This window comes from Ylistrum balloti, unplaced genomic scaffold, assembly GCF_031769215.1.
Source record: "Ylistrum balloti isolate Yb309-2 unplaced genomic scaffold, AGI_CSIRO_Ybal_v1 Utg370344, whole genome shotgun sequence".
NCBI lineage: Eukaryota > Metazoa > Mollusca > Bivalvia > Pectinida > Pectinidae > Ylistrum > Ylistrum balloti.
Genome location: NW_026782247.1, coordinates 2,669,933 through 2,694,243, shown reverse-complemented (window position 1 = coordinate 2,694,243; position 24,311 = coordinate 2,669,933). Strand labels below are relative to the sequence as shown.

The following is a 24,311-nucleotide window of genomic DNA, read 5'->3' as shown; positions in this document are numbered from 1 at the left end:
ATGCATATTGTGGAGATATTGGTTCCAGTGTTTTGCTTTTTCGCCTAAGCCTGTCATAACTTACATCTGTCCATTGTTAAATGTTGGAAATTCCAATGTATCATTAGACCACGCCCCCTACACGTGGAGATGTATACGTGTCTTTCATTGGCCAAGAGCGATGGTACATTCGAGGACACACGTAAGTATGTATAGTTAATAATATCTGATTTTATAGAAAATGAAGTAAATATAGCAAAAATAAATTATATAGTTCAGATTGGAGAATCGGTTACACAAGGGTTATTTACTGCAGCAATCATTGGTATTATCTCTCAACTACTATTAGATTCGCCTATGTGCCGGGTACACACAGAGCGTACAAGTGCAGGTGGGCAGGTGGTAAACGTTTGTATGGATTTGCTAATAAACGTGAGGACAAGCTTAAGGATCGATGTTAATTTACAAACAAACAATTTTTTAAGATGGTTTGTACATAAAAATGTCCTAGGTATATTTAATATGTGCTATTACTAAATCTTTCAGCATCAACAAACGTTTAGACGACTGCTTCATTGATTTCCTAAAAGCACTTGACCGTGTTGATCGTGTTCATTTGTGGTTCAAACTATAAAATATTCCAGGAGGAAATCCTGTACCTGGTTTTTTCCTTTGTCAACGATTGTGAATGATTCTTTATAACGCACTGTAATTTACATTATGAATTTTAAGACTTCATTTTATTCATTATGCTGACGATATGGTGTTATTTTTAGAGATTATTCGGGTATTACAAGATCTACTGAATAAATTTTGAAAGTTATTCTGAGAAAAAGTAACTTATTTGTAAGGCAATACATTGAAGTCGCCGTCACAAATATGAATAAGATTATTGACATGTAGATTCCACGAATATTCTGTTATTGTCAGCTGTGTATGTACAGTCATGCGTACTCATTACTCGTTTAGCCAATATATATTACCTCATTTAAAACAAATTTTAGTATTAATGCCATTCTTTGAACTGCAATTCATATTTCATCTAACCGAGAACCTTAATCCATTCGTAAAATCATAGTAACAACATTTAATTATCATAGAATACATACCACATTTAGATTAAATTTGGACAATTGGGAATTAAGATTTGAATACTCAAATTTAGAAAATCTCAATACATGTTTCAAATCTTTAGGTCACTACTTGGGACAACTGACAACAACATACACTGTGTTGGAACTACATACTTTGTGTGGGATTAACATACACTGTGTGGGAATACGTACATTGTGGGAACTAAATACTTTGTGTGGGAATAACATACAGTGTGGGAACTAAATACTCTGTGTGGGAACAACATAAACTGTGTGGGAACTACATACTCTGTATGGGAACAACATAAACTGTGTGGGAACTACATACACTGTGGGAACTACAAATACTGTGTTGGAACTACATACTTTGTGTGAGAATAACATACAGTGTGGGAATTACATAATTTGTGTGGGAACAATATAATATGTGTGGTAACAACATACACTGTGTAGGAATTACATAATTTGTGACGGAACTAAATACACTGTTTGAACAACAGGCACTATTTGGGAACAACATAAACTATGTCGGTGCTACATATACTGTGTGGGAACTACATACTCTGTTGGAACTACAAATACAGTGCTGGAACTACTATAGGCATCTATTGAAAAGCTAATTCTAAACCGAATGAATGTTATAAGATGTTATTGCCGTGTAAGTATGATTTCCTTGTATCTTATCGACTATAAAAGACGAATGCTTTGTAAACTTACGTGATAACTACACCCTGGACACACTTCCTGTCGGTGATCTAAATTTATCCATTGATGAGAATGAAAGTATTTTCAGATGTGTCAAACATTTTATTTATAAAATTTAATTCTTCTCAGGCTAACAGTACTGTCATATTGTCCCAGAGAGTCACATCTTGTTTTCGCCTATATTGTGTTTACAATTACTTCATCGATTATATGTATTTCTAATTGTATACAACTATATGTACCACTTATTTCACGGTAATTAGGTCAATGATATGTAACCTTTATATCTATAAACCATAAACTTTATTTGTTTTACAACAAATGCGAAACAATTTATTCCAAATTATTCTAATCACTCTTGTTGGCTCGGATGTAAGCGCACGAAGGGTTAAATTATGGGAGGAAACCGGAATATCCGGGGAAAACCCACGTGGCCGTCAGGTAAACCATACATTTTCACATCCATTCCGGGAATGGAACCCCAGACGGCTAGGTGAAAGGCGAGTGCGTTACCACTGCGCCACCCGATCACCCGACACTTCATGTAACACTTCATCATGGAAACGCTTAAGTACGTAATTACAAGTAAATACAACATCTGTGGTATAACTTAGCATCGTGCAACCTCCCCCCATCCCCCTCTCCCTAATAACCAAAAAGATAAGACCAGGTGTTCTAGAAGAGTAAGCATCTTTAGCTTCGTCGACGACGAGTAAATCTTTGTTAATCCAAGTAAATAATGTCATGTTTCCAAATAAGTACACAGGAAACAAAAACGGGATCAAATTAACGAGCATCAAACACGTCCGCCATCATACTGCACAAAGAAATAGCACACAGAATAGGAACACACATCGCCTTAAGCCTTCCATTTATGTTACCATCATACTGCACAAAGATAGAATATGAACACACGTCGCCTAAAGCCTTCCATTTATGTTACCATCATACTGCACAAAGATAGAATTTGAACACACGTCGCCTAAAGCCTTCCATTTATGTTACCATCATACTGCACAAAGAAATAGCACACAGAATAGGAACACACATCGCCTTAAGCCTTCCATTTATGTTACCATCATACTGCACAAGGATAGAATATGAACACACGTCGCCTAAAGCCTTCCATTTATGTTACCATCATACTGCACAAAGATAGAATTTGAACACACGTCGCCTAAAGCCTTCCATTTATGTTACCATCATACGGCACAAAGAAATAGCACACAGAATAGGAACACACGTCGCCTTAAGCCTTCCATTTATGTTACCATCATACTGCACAAAGATAGAATAGGAACACACGTCGCCTAAAGCCTTCCATTTATGTTACCATCATACTGCACAAAGATAGAATATGAACACACGTCGCCTAAAGCCTTCCATTTATGTTACCATCATACTGCACAAAGATAGAATTTGAACACACGTCGCCTAAAGCCTTCCATTTGTGTTACCATCATACGGCACAAAGAAATAGCACACATAATAGGAACACACGTCGCCTAAATCCTTCCATTTATGTTACCATCATACGGCACAAAGAAATAGCACACAGAATAGGAACACACGTCGCCTAAAGCCTTCCATTTATGTTACCATCATACTGCACAAAGATAGAATATGAACACACGTCGCCTAAAGCCTTCCATTTATGTTACCATCATACTGCACAAAGAAATAACACATAGAATTTGAACACACGTCGCCTAAAGCCTTCCATTTATGTTACCATCATACTGGACAAAGAAATAGCACACAGAATAGGAACACACGTCGCCTAAAGCCTTCCATTTATGTTACACTGATAGATATCAGATCTGTATAGACTTTTTCTATCATTTCATTTTGCTGTACCGTGTACCTACTCGTTTTCTGTCTTTTCCCTTAAAGAATGCTACTTAACGCTTGTCTTGAAATCTTATACTACAAAGAGCTGTTTGCCAGATTCTATACATTTGTATAAAATGCAATGTTGTTTGCTGCGATTGCATTTAGTACACCAAATTATAAGTCTGGCAATGTCAGTTACAAGCTGCACACAAATTTCACCTGACACCCGTCAGGCTATCGCCTATCCAGTATTTCTCATTCTCTGTGTTGAGGGGATATAATTCGATAAGAAGGCAATTAGATAGATTCTTCTTAATAGAGAATCTTTGATGGTTGCACATCGCTGCAATGATGATATAAGTTTTCATCAAATTGAGAAATTCCTACATTTGAGTGTTAATATATAATATATGATATAGAGGTATATCAAAATGTTATTACAATGAACTTTTATTGAGTATTGGTCGAAGCTATGAAATCACAATATGAAATTAGTTTCCTTGGTTCTCGCTTATTGATCAGTGACTGATGGGCTTGGGTTTTGAATCTACACCCAATGAATGTGTGGTTATAAAAGAACGAAAAGATATCCCATTGATCCTGCCTGATAAAGACATGATAACAGAAATGATATTTAAGATTTTACTGGAAAAGGACGAATGAGATCTTCAGAAGCGGGCGATGAAGACGTTCAGAAGCTGGATAGACAGGAAGGTTCGAAGCAACATTTAAATAGTTCGCTTGTTTGTTTGTACATCAAAACGACCATATTTTACCACATCTGTTGCAGTATAAAACACACATATCTGTCGTCCTCTAGGTACAGCTGTCAAAGTCTGGAATGAGTGTAAGAGATAGAATTATTGAGAAATATAAAGTAAAATAATATAATTAAGTTAACACAAAGTTATTCCACTCCCTTCAGTAGAATTCTATACTTGTGAAAAACAAAGCAATTTATATCCATAAATAGATTTAAATTCATAATCTACTTTTTAGCAGACACTACAATATGATAGTAAAGTTGAAAATATATCTGTCTATTTGGTAATTGTACTGACTATGATCGCCATCACAAAGCAGTTATACAAGATATAAAAATCGAAAAATCATTGCAAACAATTGTAAGAAAACGTGCTTCATCTATACGTGATATGTAAATTCTGCAGGATTATATGATCTCAATCCCATTCACCGTTTTATCTATTATTTAAAGTGATGATGTAGATTCTATTTAAGGCTTACTCCACCCTAGCCAATCTTGTTTTGACATTTAATTCGACAAATTTAAATCTCCTTCAGTTACTTTTTACGTTTCAACAATTAAGGCACTTAGGCATCACTCTTGAGATGAAACGGTTGCATGAGGGATTTTAAATCATTACTGGGTTTTACTGTATCTTACTCCAATTGTGTTATATCATGTTCCAGACATATTCCTATGTCAGAAGAGACATGGAATAGATCTGCAGCCTTGAGCGACCATCTTACATACCACGCTTTCCACTAATTTTTATCCTGTTGAAATAGACTTTAACGTCCGAGATGCTTCCATTTTGTGTTGCACACAACTGGTCACTGTATGTGGTACATATACCTGTTTCTCTGTTATAGGAGAACGAAGAACAGCCCCGACACAAACTGGCACAATTGAGGGAGGATCGCACCCCCGACACACTTGATAATATTTGTGCGCTGTAAATATCCTCGACGACTCCATCACGCGACGAGAAGGCCGACGTGAAAAACCCAGGCTGGTCAAAACAGATCGTTTGAGGAATATTCAAGATGTATGTCGATAACACAATAATGAATACGGTGTTCCGAACTTGTATCATATTGACAACTGAATAGTTATCAATAATGTTTAGAACAAAAATATCCAATCACACTTTTTAGTCTATACACTCTGGGAGTACTCTATGCAGTCCTAATTTTGTTGTCCTCACTGACGTTCACCAACAAAAAAATATTTGTTTTCCTTCAAACTACCTTCTGACTTTGTAAAATCACATAAATCAAACTAAAATAAATTACGTCAAAGATACGTTTTTATAGAAGCATGTAGAATCTGTTCCTCAATTGCTATCAGAATTTCATCGGTGATGTCACGTCTCCCATTGAGAAGAGAATGCCCAGTGAATATGCTTTGAAGGCTAATACAGGAGCAGCTTGCCAATGAAATGCTTTTCCTTTGATGATATTGTCATTACACATTAAATCGCTGTAAACTTCATTTAATCCTCGATCGTCAAAGTGTACCTTCAGTTATTGGAACTACTAAAACCATTTATTATGGAGGTGATAATAAAGCGGTGATTATTTTACCATTACGGCATAACTTATCCTTGTTTTATAACATTCCTATTTCACTGATTTCGAACTAAGAGTGATAATGACAATAAAAGAGTTCTTTCTCTGTAGCCTATCTGACTCAGTTGCTACAATAAATCTGAAGAATTTTTCAACAATCACGTGACATCATATTGTTTTCGTTTTACTATATTGTTACCCCGGATTCATTTGAAGATAAGAATTAATTTTCCTGACATGTATTGATGAGGGTGCTATTTTTATTATTTTTCCTTACAATCTTGACATAATATTGTTTCCGTTACCACGCTTCATTTCACGATATGTACCTGATATGCATTAATGAAGGTGCCATTTTCTTTCTTTCAGTTGATCGTGTTACTATTAAGAAAGACAGCCCAGGATAAGACGGAAAGTTAGGAGAGGAAGGAGGGAGAAAAGGAGAAGACGGAGGGAGAGGAGGAGATGAAAGAGAAAGTGGAGGAGAGGAAAGAGGAAGAGGAGAAGAGGAAGGAGAAAGAGGAGGACAGGAAGGAGGAAGAGGAGGGGGGAAGGCGGGAGAGGACAGCAAGGAGGAGAGGAAGAGAGGAGGGCAGGAGGAAGGAGGAGAAAGTGGAAGAGGAGATGAAGGAGAAAGAGGAAGAGGAAGAGGAGAAGAAGAAGGAGAAAGAGGAGGAGAGGAAGGAGGAAGAGGAGGACAGGAAGGAGGAAGAGGAGGGAGGAAGGCGGGAGAGGACAGCAAGGAGGAAGAGAAGGAGAGGCAGGAGGGAGAGGAGAGAGAGAGGAGAGAGGAGAGAGAAGGAGGAAGAGGAGAGAGAGAGGAGAGGAGAGAAGAGAGAGAAGGAGAAAGAGGAAGAGAGGAGAGGAGGAGAGGAGAGAAGAAGAGGAGAGAGGAGGGAGAGAAGAGAGAGGAGAGGAAGGAAGGAGAGAAAGAGGAGGAGAGAAGAAGAGGAGGACAGGAAAGAGGAGGAGGAGAGGAGAGAGAGAGAGAAGGAGGAGGGGAGGGAGAGGACAGCAAGGAGGAAGAGAAGGAGAGGCAGGAGGGAGAGGAGGAGAGGAAGGAGGAAGAGGAGGAGAGGAAGGAGGGAGAGGAGGAGAGTCAGTCACCATTACTAAAACAATAGAAGGGTTCATTACTTCCTGTAACATATGAATATTTAAATCTTTACCGAAATCTCCAACCATTTATAAGATTAACAAACCGTAGAGGAGAGGAGGAGAGAAGTGTAAGAAAGGAGAGAGTTGAAGACCTTCTAATGAAGAGAAAAGAGAGAGAGAGAGACAAATCAAGAGAGAGAGACCTAAAAATAACTTTGTCGAAACGAGAGAGACATACACTTGACGGAGAGAATTTGAGAGTTCATTGGAGAGAGAACTTAAATCTTTTGTCAAAGAGAATTTCAGGAAGAGAGAACCTTTCTCCAAGATTAAAAAAAAAGACCAATACTAATCCCAGCACCATTACTAAAACAATAGACTTTTCCTGTAACATATGAATATTTAAATCTTTACATCTCCAACTTTTGTAAGATTAACAAACCGTACCAGAAAAAATCTAAATGCAAATAAATAATAAAAATCAAAACCTAAAAATAACTTTGTCGAAACGACGTACACTTGACATATCAATTTGATTCGTTCATTGGTAAGATGAACTTAAATCTTTTGTCAAAATACCATTTCAGTACTATCGAACCTTTCTCCAAGATTAAAAAAAAACACCAATACTAATCCCAGCACTCTCCCTAGACTTTCTGGTAGTTAAGCCATGCATAACTTTTGTTTACTGAAAAAATCTAAATGCAAATAAATAATAAAACCCTAAAATAGCACGTTGTAACATACTGGACCCTCTAGGGGTGGGTATGTCCTTGCTTAGAATGGCCTGTTCAAGTGCCACTTTGTCGAGATTAGTACATTCTCGCTTCCAATCGGCAAGGAAGCTTATCACAATACAAGTGATAAAAGGTTGGACAGTTCGCGGAATCCTACCTTGATAAGCAATTTAATTAATACTACTCACACCTGATATACGTATCCGTTCAGACAATCGAAGTGGAAGATAGTGTGTAACCAGTGCGCCACCCGACCAACCTTGTGATGATAATGAAGATGATGCAACGGTGTCCAGAAGGAAAAGAAGTTGATGACGTCAAACATTGCTATATGTGGATATGTCGCCGTGTGTTTTGTTAAAATCTTGCACAATTTAAGTAAGATTGAAAAAATAAACAAAAAACAAAAAACGAAAAACAAAAAACAAACAAAATGATAACAAACAAAAATAAAAAAAACAAAATACGCTTCAGTGAATTCATCGATTCGTCGTTTTAAATGTGCATTTTTTATCATATTGCTCGCATTTAGGCAGTGACTATTTCATATGACCCGTACACTCAGGTTATATATATCGGACCAAAACAAATTGATATTTGCCGTTCGTAATGTCTGGGTACAATTGATACCTTATCGTTCTTTAGGAATATCTGACGATCACGAGGACACACCTGATGACCATGAGTGAGGACAACGTGTATCTGTCTTTCAGAAATCGGTTGATGGATTAACTTAAGTCTTACTGCAGTTCAGACACAATAAACTACATGGTAGATGCTGTTTTCTCATGTTGGAATAGATCCTCTAAAGCCAGTGATATTGTAGAATAACGGGAAATACACATTCCTGTCGAGTGCCCCGACCAGGAATCGAACCCGGGTCTCCGGCGTGATAAGCCAGCATGCTATGTCAGCTGAGTGACAGAGACCGTATTTAATACTATGTACAAGCCACGCCGACCCGCTCCTTTTACAATATTAGCTCTGCTATTGTGGTTGTCAAATGCACTGAACGCGTGTTTATTTGAAATTCAGGTTTTTGTGAAATCGGTTAAAAAGTCTTCATCGTCACAAAACATCATGACTATCATTTTTTAGTTACAGATTCTGAGTTTTGTTTGATAAATGTGACATTGTCTATAAAATACGTCTGCAGTGTACAGAGCTGATACTGATGTCGAACGGAGTAGTGATCAATATAAAGGGTTTTTGTCCGAGGCCATGTCGTTTAGACCTAAGGGGACACAATAGAGAGGTATATGTGTAATGTTGAACTGTGCTACCCAAATTAATTATACTTTTTAGCAGGAACTCTCTTCGGGAAAAAGTGGCAGTTTTTAGGAGCGCCTACTAACTTTTATTTAACTAAAGGCTGATAGGGACAACTAGATATCAAGGAAAGCCCTTAGTACCTTTCTTACATCAACACGCCGAGGACACTAGATTTGATAAATCCTTTTGTTCTTAAACGCGAAGATGTCTACTTTGATACCCTGATCTCTTTATACCATGAAATTAATTATACTGAACACAAACACGAAACACAGAAAACGACAGCAAAGGTATATAAATATAGAAGAAAATGTCACTAGAAAAGGTAGACCGAACAGCAAGTCTCGCAATAACATCTTATTGCCTTTCATATCATATTACAGTTTGAATTTTTTCCATTCATCTATAAAACTGTGACAACATAGAATCAGCATATGAAATTATGAAACGTTAACAAGAATATGGGGTCGCTTACTCGAGTATTATATAAAACAATATCGGCGAATACATGTGATCTAAAGAAGGTAGATAAAAAATGTAAATACCTTTTGGAGAATGTGTTTTAAGATAAAACAACATCATGAAGAAATAAATCTTATTATGATACTACATCTTACATACTTTATATTTTGGATATACATCTTAACATCGTAATTACAAACATGAACGATCTATATGGTCCCATACATTGACATGTCAAAGTCATGCTTGACTGGAATTATGATTTTCTTCGATAGAAAACAGATTGGCTGTAATGTCTGAGACGTGATCTGTTGATGCATCGTATCAACACTAGCTGACCTTCAGTGGTAAAGTGCAGCGATAAATAGGATGATTGTAGATTTCTAATTGACGTTATACTGTTGGTGGGTTATTGGCTAGGACCCCGGAAGTTTTGGGTAGGATCAACAAAGTTTTCATGAATTGTCATTGGATTGGCAGATATGATTTACGGGAATATGGCTTTGCGACTGACTTGATTTTTAGAACCTGATAAAAACTTATTTAAGATTGTTTCTTGATCTCGTAAAAAGGCTTTATTTAACATTAAAAAGTTTGAAGCACAGTGACACTCTCTTGTTCAATGATGAAAATTATTCTTGACTATTTTCTATCACACGAAATTCAAGAGTTAAACAATGTTAAATAAAGTATTTAATCTCTGTGTGGATGGAATATACTTCGAAGCTCCTAATATGGTTGGCGGTTGGTGCCGTTGTAACACACTCGCCTTTCACCCAGCCGTCCGAGGTTAGATTCCCGAGAACGGACGTGAAAAGGTATAGGGCCACCTTCCCGAACATGTGGGCTTTCTTCGAGTACGTCTTTTTACTCCCACAGTAAGACCCCTCGCGCGCTTCCACCCGGGCCAACAAGAGTGATTAATACAAGTTGGAAAATTTTGTTTCACAATTGTTGTAAAATAAATAAAGTTTATCATTATTCGCTTGTAATATCAAATCTAAATTTAACATTTTTATATCTTTATTTCTTATCATTCAAGTATCACTCGACAGTTTAATTAAAGTGACGTTTGTTGGAAAATAATTCCCCCTAGAAGTAGCAGAAAATGCCTGTTATTAAAGAAAAAAGCAGTAAGATAAAGGCGACAGTCCTGTTACAAGTAGTTATATTTACAAAAACTATGGTATGCTAACCATACTTACGCGTGACCTATAGTTATTCAGTAGTAGTTACTTCCCCTTGTGGAACTCAATGTGTATACATTTGTTATGCGTTTTGCAATATTGGAGACCCAAACTCTCCGTGAGTTAGAGAGACCATAATGTAAGTTTTTTTTTATGAGATCGTTGAATTATTGATTTGATTAGTGATCGAACGTAACAGACACCATTCTCGCTGTGTAGTTTAGTAAGATTTATTACATGACAGTGAGTTTCTCGCTGTATTTTGTTGATTGGAATTTTGCTAGTCGTAGTCAGGTCGATTCGTCCCAAGTCAAATCAGGTGGTTTCCGTTTATTTTTACGATTATTCCCATTGTAAACATACTGTAATTCTGTCTTATTTCTGTACTTTTCAGACCTTCACTGCTTATAATAAACCGACGTACACTAAACTTTGGCAGTCCGTGTTTCGTGTGTCATATCGTCCCGGTCCTATCCCCGTACATGATAGCACTAACATTGGCACCAGACCAAACGTTTGGAAATTTTTGCCACCTGACCATTCGTACTTAATTCGTTCTTCTTTAAAAAGTCGACCTAAAATTAACACAGATGACTATTACTCAATCAGACATTCACGTGTTGCTGAAAAGAGAAGAAAGAACATGACGAAACATGGTTGATATTTGTAACATTGAAATATAGACACCAGAATAAACATGAATACACGTCCAATCATAATTGGGTTTGAAAGTACGTCTACAGTAAAAACGATAATTAATCAATATGGTATTTTTTTCGTTATACTTAAATATTCCACCAAAATACAGAAAAATATACATCATTTCTTTTGTTAGGACTTGTAAAATCTTTGGGATTCATTGAGAATATACAATTATACTGACTCGCTTCATTTTTATCAGAAGTATGTAATATACTAAGTGAGTGGTCGGGTGACGCACTCGCCTTTCACCTAGCCGATCGGGGTTCGATTCACAGAATGGATGTGAAAAGGTAAGGGTCACCTGCCCGACCACGTGGGTTTTCCCCGAGTGCTCCGGTTTCCACCTACAATAAGACCCCTCGCGCGCTTACATCTGGGCCAACAAGAGTGATTAGTATAAGTTGGAATAACTTGTTTCGCAATTGTTGTAAAATAAATAAAGTTTTTATTATTTATTTATTACTAAGTGAGTGACTCTGTGCGCGGCGTTTTTATACATGGCTGAACGGTATCGTGTCATAGTGCATTTTATTTGATAGTGTTTATAACACAAACAATGCCATATGTTTTGTAAATAAAATCACGTTGAGATGTTTTCGATTTGTTTTATATCCATCCAAACCGTCACCATGCATTTACTTAATGTTCAGCAGCGTCATAGAAAGTTTATTTGCCTTTTCTGTAAAAGACGCTTCTGTAGATACACATAAGGTAAAGTGGACAATACAACTTCTTTAATTTACTACATACTTGAATTATCATTTATCAAAGTAACGTTAAATAGGATTCTGAGATTCAATGGCGATTATCACGTATTTCGTCACTGCTGTTCTAAAAGGCTTTTCCTGTTTTCTGTTGACAACTTGAATTCCTGTAAAATTTTTCGTTGCTTTTTGTGTATTTTTTGTGTCTTTTGTTTTTTTGTTTTTTTGGGGGTTTTTTTTGTGTTTGCCAAGTAATGATTCATAACGACATACTTTATACAAGTTTTACGACGGTTGTTCACCAATACAGGCAAAATATTTTTAAAACAGAAACCCTTTTGAGTGTCTACTCAGCAACACTTGGTCGTTATCGCCAGGGTATGGTAATAAGCGATGATCTGACAGCAAGTGCATATAAGTACTTAACATTGCCATATAAGTACCTAACATTACCATATAAGTACCTAACATTGCTATATAAGTACCTAACATTACTATATAAGTACCATATAATAAGTACCTAACATTGCCTATAACATTTGCTATATAAGTACCTAACATTGCTATATAAGTACCTAACATTGCTATATAAGTACCTAACATTGCCATATAAGTACCTAACATTACCATATAAGTACCTAACATTGCTATATAAGTACCTAACATTGCCATATAAGTACCTAACATTGCTATATAAGTACCTAACATTGCTATATAAGTACCTAACATTGCTATATAAGTACCTAACATTACCATATAAGTACCTAACATTGTCATATAAGTACATAACATTGCCATATAAGTACCTAACATTACCATATAAGTACCTAACATTGCCATATAAGTACATAACATTGCTATATAAGTACCTAACATTGCCCTATAAGTACCTAACATTGCTATATAAGTACATAACATTGCCATATAAGTACATAGCATTGCTATATAAGTACATAACATTGCTATATAAGTATCTAACACTGCCCTACAAGTACCTAACATTGCCCTATAAGTACCTAACATTGCTATATAAGTACCTAACATTGCCCTATAAGTACCTAACATTGCTATATAAGTACCTAACATTGCTATATAAGTACATAACATTGCCATATAAGTACATAGCATTGCTATATAAGTACATAACATTGCTATATAAGTATCTAACACTGCCCTATAAGTACCTAACATTGCCATATAAGTACCTAACACTGTCATATAAGTACCTAACATTGCCATATAAGTATCCAACATTGCCATATAATTACCTAACATTGCCATACAAGTACCTAACATTGCCATGAAGTGGAAGATTGCCTGTAAAATATAACACAGATTGCTGTTTTTAAGGTCATCATTATCCTAAGATTTCCTGTCTGATGTTGAGACCTGATAAACCACAAATTCGCATTTTTTTTTCTTATTTTATTTTGTGAATTGTTCCCCCTTTGTTCCTCGGAATTATTGGAAAACGATTATGTTTGCAAATATATAATTTCAATATCAGCAAATTGTATCTGTTTCGTCTCTGCCACATTTTTCGTTACCAGTAATTCGTTACTATTTCCATTGTCTGTTGTGACGGATGTAGTAGGACGTTTGTACCATCGTCGGAAAGTATGATAACCTTGCTGGAATGTTATCTAAGACGAGAGTTATCATAGATATCATCGTTATAGTTTATGGCCTTAGTCACTGTGATATCAAAGCACACACACACACACACACACACACACACACACACACACATACGGGTAGATTTGTATCCTTTGACCTTTATCGAACATGCTATACACTTTCGAAGGGCAAGATTCCGGAGCTTCATACACTACAGTTAACAGAAAGAAGTGTTTTCGTACCAGGTATATACAGAACTTTATATAAAATGTAAACCATTGCGATTCTATGTCCAGGTTATACGTAAGTGTCTGTTAGTTTAGTTATATTCGCTATACTTTATCTGTACGTTTGTGTATGTGATCACATTCTACTATCAGTCAATACAAACATCGAGTTATCTCCCTTACTTAGTGTGAACTAGCGTGACAACATTAAATATGTTTCGACTTTCGATCTTGGTACTGAAACAAGGTCTGTCAATATGCTTCATAATATGTGAGATCTGAAGAGACAAAGTACATTTACACTAAGCGATGGTCAATTTATAGACTCTGTCGAGGATGATTTAATTTTACCGTAAGGTCACCTGAAATAGTGTATTAAAATGAGCTGTTTTGTTAACATTGTTATTTGTAGATCTGTACTCAAATCACGACATGCGCGTGCAGAACGTTTTGAAATTGTCGGCAGTACTGCTGGTGGGCGTGGCTTATTATGTATATTATCCTTTCCCCGCTGATGCTGACGAACCGTGGAAAATGATGTTGTCTATGGTCCCGATACGGATCGTTAACCATGTGGTAAGGGGTGAAACCATATCGAATTATTACCATCGTTATAGCGTTTTCATGTGATGGATTCAAGCGTTGATTACAGTTATCATTCCTATATTTATTACGAAAATATGTCTTTTACAACGTACAGAAATGAGGCTCTGCAATGACATTTTTCCACATCAATTTTGGGTGAGGAAATATTCAAATTAGTAGTTAAATGAAGATACTTCTGTCAGTTGTGTACAAACCTTGTGTGATAATGGTGATAAAAGGGAGTAGTGACATCGCTTGACTTGTATCTATTGGCGTGAGATTTAATATTCAGCCCGCTTTCATTTATTTACCATGCAGTGTGCCTTTGAAGAAAACATTGGTTACTCGTCCTCTGTCCACTGCAGAAGATGGTTTTCACAATTCTTGACTACAGATCGAGAACTGAGTGACGAGGATTTGGAGGTAGGAAAAGTTTGGAAGAGTATTGATAGAATACATGCTAGTTCAGTTCAGTTCACATTGAAGGGAGGAGAATCAATCTAAGGTTGATTGGTCTGATAAAGAAGTTTTAGGCTTTCAATGAAGGACAACAGAGAAACAGAAAAAGCAAATTGTACAGAACATATTCTTTCGTCAGAGAAAATAATATTCGGAATATTTCAAACAGATTGTTAAGAGTAGGTATATTGCAGCTTCCTTTGGTTAAGGACGTACGTTCAGACATACTTATCCCGTACAGACCGTGGCTAATGTAACGTCATCTCTGTAAGTCTATTTCCTTACAGGTAACGGAGCCCTTATTTGGAGGTGTAAAAGTGAGACTCTATATTCCAAAAGATTCCAACCGAGATCGTACTGGCTTTGTGTACATACATGGTGGCGGATGGTATTTGGGCAACGTCAGTATGTATCATTGTTTAAAATACTTAACACTGGCAGACTTGACTTATTAGAAGTAATCCTCACAAACACATCAAATAGTCTATTATATAGCATAATGTTCTCGCCTGTCTCGGTACGCTAGTATTGTAGCATATATGTTACAGGTGTGTGAACTCTTTTTGTATCATTTTACTACGTTAGATATGCATACACAGAAATGTTGGATTTGAAAGTGTTTCGTGTAGTACAGCTGTCTTGGTGAGAATGATGTAGTAAAGATAATGGTGGTTAATTCCGCGACAGAAATCATGGAGATACAGCACAAGATATGTCATTATATTCCAGATATATATAAATTCTGTTCTCACTGTCTGATCTTCTGTTCAATTCCTTGTTCGTGTTGTTCATTACAAGATAAATATGATTGAGGACGTTTTACAAACCTACAGATATATACGACAGGAAGACACGGGATATTGCCAGGTCTGTGAAGGCAGTAGTTGTGTCAGTAGAGTAAGTACTATTTGTTTTGAATCTCAAACATCTCGCCTTGACTGGTCCAAGATTGTGCCTGCTTGTGATACTACCATTATCTAATCACTTATAGATGACGTTGATGTAATTATATCGAATAAAATACAAATTTCAATTTCAAATGTTTTTCATGAAACGTACATGTAAAAGCGAGGTTTGATGGGAGAGAGCTAGCCGAATGTAAATGACTTGGCTTTTAAGGCATGGCTGTTAAAGGGTACATCGCTAACATTAAATTTACAGCAAAATTTTAATGTCTACATATAAATAATCTTAAACGTTTGTTCATTCGCTACTATGACAACAATTATGGTGGCTATAATACGAACGCTGATGCGATTTTGATCGATTTTATTTACATAACAAGTTATGTTTCCATAGTTACCGACTGACCCCGGAACATCCGTTTCCTATTCCACTACAAGATTGCCTAAATGCTACAACTCATTTCCTTAGAAACGCTAAAGACTACGGAGTGGATCCAAGTAGAATCGGAATTGGAGGTACAGTTTAGTTGGATCAGAGAGATAACTTCAATGAATTAACTAACAATTGTATTAATGATGAAATGTGTAATTCCATACACAGAAATTGTTTCATTGACAAATATTTCTTTTCACATGTATAAAAAAGAAAAACCAATTACTTCTTAAGATGACGAATCAGTAACCAGTTATGATGAGAGGAATAGTAGATATTCACCACAGGAAGATAACTTATTCACACTTTTTATTCGACAAATGTATTTATCTTGTGTTTAGGTGATAGTGCAGGGGGAAATCTTGCTATGGCAGTAGCGGTGAAACTTTCACAGTCAAGGGACACAACTCTACCATCTTTACGTACCTTGTCACTAGTATACCCTGCATTACAGATGGTTGACTTCAACTTGCCTTCCTACCTCGCCTACACAGAAGGACCTTTCTTACTTAAGAAGCAGATCATGATTTCTGCATGGCTTAATTATGCCTTCGGCAATGAGGAACACATAACAGAATTTTTTAATAACAGACATATGTCGCCTGAGTCGTGGAAAAACATCAGACATTATGTGGATAATTCGTTCATTCGGGGAAATGTTGGCGCCAAGCAGATTAATGACAGATTAAATTTTAACGAAAGTCTTGCTAAAGATGTAGAGGCTATTGTATCTAATCAGTTTCTGTCGCCATTATTATCGACTGACGAAGATTTACGGAAACTCCCGAAGATGCTAGTGTTTACTTGTCAGTATGACCCACTTTTAAACGACGGTATGATTCTTGTCAAGCGTCTCCAAAACCTTGGTATTCGCGTTTCCTATCAACATTTTACTGGAGTTCAGCACGGGTTCTTTTCATCAAGATTTGTCTTGGGTAAGGGAAAACAGGCGTTATCAGCGTATAAAGATTTTTTGAAGAAAGAACTTTAACGGAGACTTTGAAAAAAATACTTATAAAACAGACGATGTCATTGATACAAGAATAATTGTTTGGTGTTACATTCTGTACATCTGGGACAGAACATGACCATGTTTCATTACAGGCAGTATTTCAGTCAATAATGTTTCACGCTGTCAACGTCAATCAATTATTTACACCGGTTCAACGTCATTCACTACTAAAATGATAACATTGACTTTAGATTTATGACACTTTGGGATTTTATCATCACGGATGAAACCTAAAAACACGTTACAGCTATGTGTTTACTTTTCCACTTATTATTTACTTAAACTAAACTGTCTGTTTTCGTTGTTGTATACCTTGTTCTCATTTGAGAACTTGACATTATTTACTTGGATTGATAAAGATTTCATGGCGGGTGTCGGCGATGAAGAAGAATACGTTCACTGTTCCGGAACACCCTGCCTTTTTCTCTTGTACTTTTTCAGGTGTCTCCGAGCAAATCTTTCTTTTGTTCATATTTTGCCCTAATTTTATGTTTTATGGAATTTTAGTTTGAATTATGATTATATATATAGACATATTGGTATTTTCTTCGTGGTTCTTGTATTGAAATATGATATTTATACAAAGTGTTTTAAATGGTAATAGTCAACATTACGTAAACTAAACAGGAATCATCAGTTATTCTAAACCTGAAAAAAATCAAAACAACAAATAATAGAAAATAATGTTGAAAATAAAAATATTGGACACCAATACTTTAGGATATCAGTTAAAACCATGAACACAACAGGTAAACAGAAACTTTATTTGTAAAAAGTACATCTAACAATAACAGATTCAGCAGATATATCTTAGTTTGTTTATATACAAAAATATCGTCTTCCAATATTAGAATTGTGACATTGTACATGGACATTTTGTTTTAAGAACAACGTTGAAATGAAACAATTATGACTGTTTCTTAAGTATTGCTTGTTCTCTGTAAAAAAAATGAAAGTCACTGCACTTTTTCCAGAGTTGCTTATTTCTATCTTTAACTTCAAATCAGTTCTAATTAAATGTTAAGACAATGTCTCTTGTAGATCATACCAATAATTTACTATTCTGTTTCACCAGTACTGGGTAATACTTACAAAGCGTATTCGTCGTTAAATAATGGGTGGTATAGATGTATATTTCAGTGAGTAATAATCGAAAGCTACCAATGTTTAACCCTAGTCACACTTACAGTTAAATTTAATGAAGTAAACTTATCGAATTGTGATAACGTCTTTAATCGTTGTTATTAACCAGGAATGTTATATGTTAATGATTTACAAAGGAATAGAAAAAACAATTTCAATAATTCGTGGTCGGTGAAGAAATTGGACGGAGATAATATTGCATTTATTTACTACTTTAAGTATCAATAATATCTAATTGCTACAATTAATTAAGAAATAACAAATAATACAAAATTAAATCTAACATTAAAGAATGAGATACTTTTCGGGTTTATTAAATAGTAAATCGGAGACTTATAGTTCAGCTTTAACTCTATCTAATGTCAATCAACTACGATATCACAATGCGCTTTTTAATAGCAAGCAACACATACAGCTACTTATTGTAAAATAGATAATGGCACAAACTGTGTCCCATGGTCAAAGAGTTTAAAACAGATTGAGCATACGCAGTGTATTTCAAAGTACAAAAATATTATACACAATAAACAACACCACACATCAGAAGAAGCCGATAAGTATATATAAAGATCCCATGCAATTAAGCAAATGCTTCAATTTGTACGCAAAAGTATTTTTGTTATTTCACCTAGCAAAAGTCGGGTCTTATCTACATTAAAGAAAACATGCCACATTTCGATATGATATTTATCAAGCAGGCCATTTTGAAACATAACAAAAATCACGTATTTTCAATTCTATTTTACCTTCCAACTAACTTAATTGTTCCTTTGTTTACGTTCTGTCGACTTGAAAAAAGTAAATCTCCACAATCTTATCTTTCAATCTAAAAAAAATACACAGACTGAATTTTATAATCAGCTACCAGAAACGATTCGATATAACTGAAGGCCAGAAAGTTGATCAACCCCTTTTTATAATGTACAATTTGCTGTTTTGAGATGAAAACATGTATTAAATATTCAAAATATGAAAAAAATTCTACATTTTAACAAGTGCATCTACATTAGAATTACGTTGACAAATTACAATATTGTTGATTACAAAAATATATTTAAGTGTCAAAGGCAGTAAATGGTATTTAAAATAGCTGAGACCTGGTCTATCACGTAATAATATATACCTTTAAGCTGATTACGCAGAACAGAATTTTTTAATCCAAGTTTTAAAAAATCGGTTTGTCTCATTTGTCTCTTTCCGTAGTTTAATATAATCAGATTCTTTTCATTTGAAATATCTATTGCAAAACTGATCAGGATAATTTGGATACATGTATGAATTCCTGTAAAGTTGTATACATGTAATCAGCTTATAATCTATCACAGAAACACGTTGCGTTGACGTATAACTTTGTTAAAATAATGTGATTTTAAATGAAAAGATTTATATTTTATATACAGGTCAGACAAAAAATATTAAAGAAAAACCTGATATTCAAAAAAGCAACAACATATTTAACTCATTATATAAACTTTAACGTACAGTCTGTATCAGTAACTAATATACATATAGGACTTTCCTATATACATATAAGGCTTTACCAATTTACTCATGTCTACCACAGTCGACGGCAGGGAAAACGCATTACCCGGGACAATTAATGATATAATTTCGCTAAATCTGGATTTGGAGAATTGCCGTCAATCTGACAATGATATCATTATGTGCGTTTTTATTTCCGTATCCGACATTGTTTCTGAAAATATGTGTCATTTTCTTATATCTTATGTTTAAACCATACAAAAGTCCTCCCCTTCCCGATCGTCTTTTCTACAGTCTCTTCCCGTCCCTAGAAAATTTCTTCTCTTTTGTTATTCCACTCTCCATCTTAAAATGAAATGATAATTACTACCAAACTTTATAAATAAATCACTTGTTTGGTTTTGAGATCTTCTACATTGACTTAAAAAATAAGAAAAAAACTATAGTTAAAGTTATGTTTATCCAAGCATTCAATTCTTCAGGATGATAATAAATAGGTCACATTTCGATTAAATCAATCACAAGTCTCAATTTTTTTCCTGTTGTGATGACCTTAGCCAAAATTTCCAAATGGTACTGAAACAAGATTCATAGATAATCAGCGTTATTTATAAAAACAAAACAAAACTTCAAACCAATATGAACATAAACCTGCACAATATTTGATACAAGAGGGTTTTATATTGACAAACCTTTCTTAAAATTTAAACATATTAAACATGATCGATTTCTAGGTTGCTGCTTTTATGATCGACTTTAAAAAAATATGAAATGTTCACACGTTACATGAACCCTTTGAATTGTAATGAATTACTATTCTCAATCTGTCACGATCACCTTCGATTTCCATAAAAAAAAATATCGTTTTTGCCAAAAATACTAATCAGGTTATCTTTTATACTGAATACCTAACATATACCTCATTGTCAGTAATTCGGTACACCTCTTGTGAAATCACATTCCTCTTCAATCAGCTACGAAAACGAGCCTCTTTGCCTTCTTGTAGCCACCGCCAGGCCGATAGTGGTCCTCTTGTCTCAGCAACTCTGCCGCCTGCTTCGCCATAGCATAAGATTCCATTGCATTCCTGGTCCGGTGGTCATTTCCAGGGTTAGAGACGGTGTTCATCATTGCCCGGTTCATGGCAGGCTTGGGTGAAAAGGCATCGTAGGGTGGAGGAGGGCTCGGATGGTTGTTCAAGGCATTCCGTGGCTCAGCTTTACGAGGGGGAGGAGGTGCAGGCTTGCGTTGATATAAATTCTCCTGTTCGTCTGGGACCTGCCACGGCAGGGATGTGGTGGTGTTTTCCCGATCCATTGCCACTCTGACGTCAGAGGCAGAGGTCTGCTTAGCACCCTTTCTCTCTTGACGCGGTTCTACACTATCGGTACGTTCGGTGACCGGTTCATCATCATCATCGTCGATATCCTGGCGGTCTAATTTCGACATTTCCTTGTGCTTCTTCTTTTTCAGGTGTCGTCGACATTTAGCAATGCAATAGATGAGACTGCACCCACCATACACAAAGACCAGAAGAGGTAGAACCAGGTACATAGCAAAGTTATTCTTGTCATCGTAGAATTCCTCGATTTTTTGCCAGATACTTTTATCCGGTTCCGGTGCTGTGCTGTTTAAAAGCCTCCTTCCGATAAAGCCGCTTTCAGGACCATTCTCTGTAAACCAATGATATATTACACCACATAAGTTGTTCTGATGAATCTGCACCAATATAACTCCAGTCAAGTCGTTATTGAAATCCAATAATATACATGTAATGTATAGACGTCATTGCTATAGAGACTAGATTGTTCGATATAGGGAAAGTGTACTGCACTCGTTTCAATCATACCAGCAAATCGGGAATAGGATTACTCAAATTGCCCTTATTGAACTTATTACATGCGATTAGCAAAACAATAGCCTCAAAAGTCATGTAGTGCAGTCAAATAATTCTCTGTTATAGCAGTGACAGGAAGGTATTACTGTATTATGAGACATCTCGGTCTGCAGTTAAATTCTAACGTACAACATACCGCGTTTGAAAGTTAAAGGACACTATCTGATAAAAAGGTACGATGCTTTAACGTCAGGTCTCTTCAATTACTTCTTCAGCTAAGAAATCCTTTTTATATAGTAACTGGTAGATACTATTAGCAGTGAAGTACAGTATTTGACTTTGCGATAGAAAAGGTAGAAAGAATCATTCCTATTTTGTCTTTCTTCATTTATGTCATTTGGAATTTCATTTATGTCAGTTGGAATGATGAAATATCACATAATTTTTAAATCGTATATTAAAAATAAACTGACACGTAAATGCGAATGCAATATAACCCACCAGCAGAGGCTATGATAGCCAGTCCGAAGCAAATTCCACAGACAAGGATATAACTGGTTGTGCCTTCCATCCTGCCTAACTGCTTCCCTGACAATTACCGTAAACGGTTACGTCCAAACCTCCCTGTAAAACAAATCGTAACTTAAGCAGCTGTTGTACACCTTATTGTCTTTCTGACGGTAATCACATATCTGATGTACATTATTGTCGTAAGTTTGATACAGGTAATAAAATGGAAATAGTTATACAGTACAGATACAGCACACAGAAATAATGGCAAAAGATAACTCATTGTTGAAACTGTACATCAAAATAAAGACGAATTGCATTTTAATTGTCATAATAAAAACAGTTTGCAAAATTAGAACATTGTACTGTTCAAAAACAAAATTACAAAAGTTAAAGAGAAATCAGAAAATCATCATTTCTTTTGAAAAGGAATCGGTTTATAAGAAATCGGTTAAAATGTTTTCAATAACACCTATGATTCGTGATATATATATCATATTTATGGTAAATATTTCACCGAAATGGTTTGCACCAGCTTACTGATCGACCATACCTTTGGTCAATTTTTACTGGAAGGCTTATTGCATTAATTCAACCGTGCATGTATAAGTATCAACAGTTTGTGTGTATAATATTGATAGCTCAAAACCAGGGATATGTCAGTTAGGTTTGTCTGTATTACAATGATAAGTCAAAACCAGGGATATGTCAGTTAGGTTTGTCTGTATTACAATGATAAGTCAAAACCAGGGATATGTCAGTTAGGTTTGTTTGTATTACAATGGTAAGTCAAAACCAGGGATATGTCAGTTAGGTTTGTCTGTATTACAATGGTAAGTCAAAACCAGGGATATGTCAGTTAGGTTTGTCTGTATTACAATGATAAGTCAAAACCAGGGATATGTCAGTTAGGTTTGTTTGTATTACAATGATAAGTCAAAACCAGGGATATGTCAGTTAGGTTTGTCTGTATTACAATGATAAGTCAAAACCAGGGATATGTCAGTTAGGTTTGTCTGTATTACAATGATAAGTCAAAACCAGGGATATGTCAGTTAGGTTTGTCTGTATTCCGTGATAAGTCAAAACCAGGGATATGTCAGTTAGGTTTGTTTGTATTACAATGATAAGTCAAAACCAGGGATATGTCAGTTAGGTTTGTCTGTATTACAATAAGTCAAAACCATGGATATGTCAGTTAGGTTTGTCTGTATTACAATGATAAGTCAAAACCAGGGATATGTCAGTTAGGTTTGTTTGTATTACAATGATAAGTCAAAACCAGGGATATGTCAGTTAGGTTTGTCTGTATTACAATGATAAGTCAAAACCAGGGATATGTCAGTGTAGTTTGTCTGTATTCCGTGATAAGTCAAAACCAGGGATATGTGAGTTAAGTTTGTCTGTATAACAATGATAAGTCAAAATCAGGGATATGTCAGTGTAGTTTGTGTGTATTACAATGAAAACTCTAAATCAGGGATATGTCAGTGTAGTTTGTTTGTACAACATTGTTAACTCTAATCATGGATACGTCAGCTTGGTTAATGTGACATGAAGACAAAATTCCATGTGCTTCAGCTTAACATTGATATGGCTGGTAGGATGTTGATCAGTTTGTATATAAACAAAATACCTATTACATTCTACAGTTTTGTCAATATTACTCCGGGATAATCGATATTAAGATAATGTATAACTGGTCGATAACATATAAAATCTAAATATATAAATCAGAGAACAAACATCAGTCTGGACCTGATCAGTATAGTTGTAATCATCTTTTTAAAATATTGAGGTCGTTTACGTTTAGAATTATAAATAAAACCGACCCTCAGAGTTAAGTACGGGTAACATGGATGGTGTATTGTCTGTGTTGGTTACGATCAATAGTTTACTGCTTTACCATGCCAAAAGGCAATCAAACCACGAATTAAATAAACAAAAACCAGGCTTAATAACCTAGCGAAGGTATTATTACATCGGGACGTGTTTTGGTTGTAGAACAAAAGTTC

The 24,311-nt window shown here is 35.6% G+C and overlaps 3 protein-coding genes across 3 annotated transcripts; 2 read left to right on the top strand and 1 right to left on the bottom strand.

Moving 5' to 3' along the window:
• The first annotated feature begins 6,389 nt into the window (after positions 1 to 6,389).
• Positions 6,390 to 7,040, top strand: LOC132553691 (uncharacterized). Its single transcript, XM_060217951.1, has one exon. The coding sequence runs from the start codon at positions 6,390 to 6,392 to the stop codon at positions 7,038 to 7,040; it is 651 nt and encodes a 216-aa protein (XP_060073934.1).
• Positions 7,041 to 14,362: 7,322 nt separating this feature from the next.
• On the top strand, positions 14,363 to 17,303 carry LOC132553646 (arylacetamide deacetylase-like). Its single transcript, XM_060217906.1, has 6 exons — positions 14,363 to 14,506; positions 14,834 to 14,938; positions 15,262 to 15,379; positions 15,808 to 15,871; positions 16,274 to 16,395; positions 16,654 to 17,303. The coding sequence occupies exons 1-6, from the start codon at positions 14,363 to 14,365 to the stop codon at positions 17,301 to 17,303; spliced, it is 1,203 nt and encodes a 400-aa protein (XP_060073889.1).
• Positions 17,304 to 20,915: 3,612 nt separating this feature from the next.
• Positions 20,916 to 22,357, bottom strand: LOC132553690 (uncharacterized). Its single transcript, XM_060217950.1, has 2 exons — positions 22,288 to 22,357; positions 20,916 to 21,622 (listed from the first exon to the last, which is right to left on the bottom strand). Exons 1-2 carry the CDS (start codon positions 22,355 to 22,357, stop codon positions 20,916 to 20,918), a joined length of 777 nt encoding a protein of 258 aa, XP_060073933.1.
• Positions 22,358 to 24,311: the final 1,954 nt, after the last annotated feature.

Bases quoted from the DNA above. Each gene is read 5' to 3' on its own strand.
- LOC132553691 (XM_060217951.1), top strand. From the start codon at position 6,390: ATGAAAGAGAAAGTGGAGGAGAGGAAAGAGGAAGAGGAGAAGAGGAAG.
- LOC132553646 (XM_060217906.1), top strand. From the start codon at position 14,363: ATGCGCGTGCAGAACGTTTTGAAATTGTCGGCAGTACTGCTGGTGGGC. The intron at 15,380-15,807 runs GTATGTATCATT...ACAAACCTACAG, and splicing joins ATGGTATTTGGGCAACGTCA to ATATATACGACAGGAAGACA. The intron at 16,396-16,653 runs GTACAGTTTAGT...TCTTGTGTTTAG, and splicing joins AAGTAGAATCGGAATTGGAG to GTGATAGTGCAGGGGGAAAT.
- LOC132553690 (XM_060217950.1), bottom strand. From the start codon at position 22,357: ATGGAAGGCACAACCAGTTATATCCTTGTCTGTGGAATTTGCTTCGGA. The intron at 21,623-22,287 runs GTGGGTTATATT...ATTGGTTTACAG, and splicing joins GGCTATCATAGCCTCTGCTG to AGAATGGTCCTGAAAGCGGC.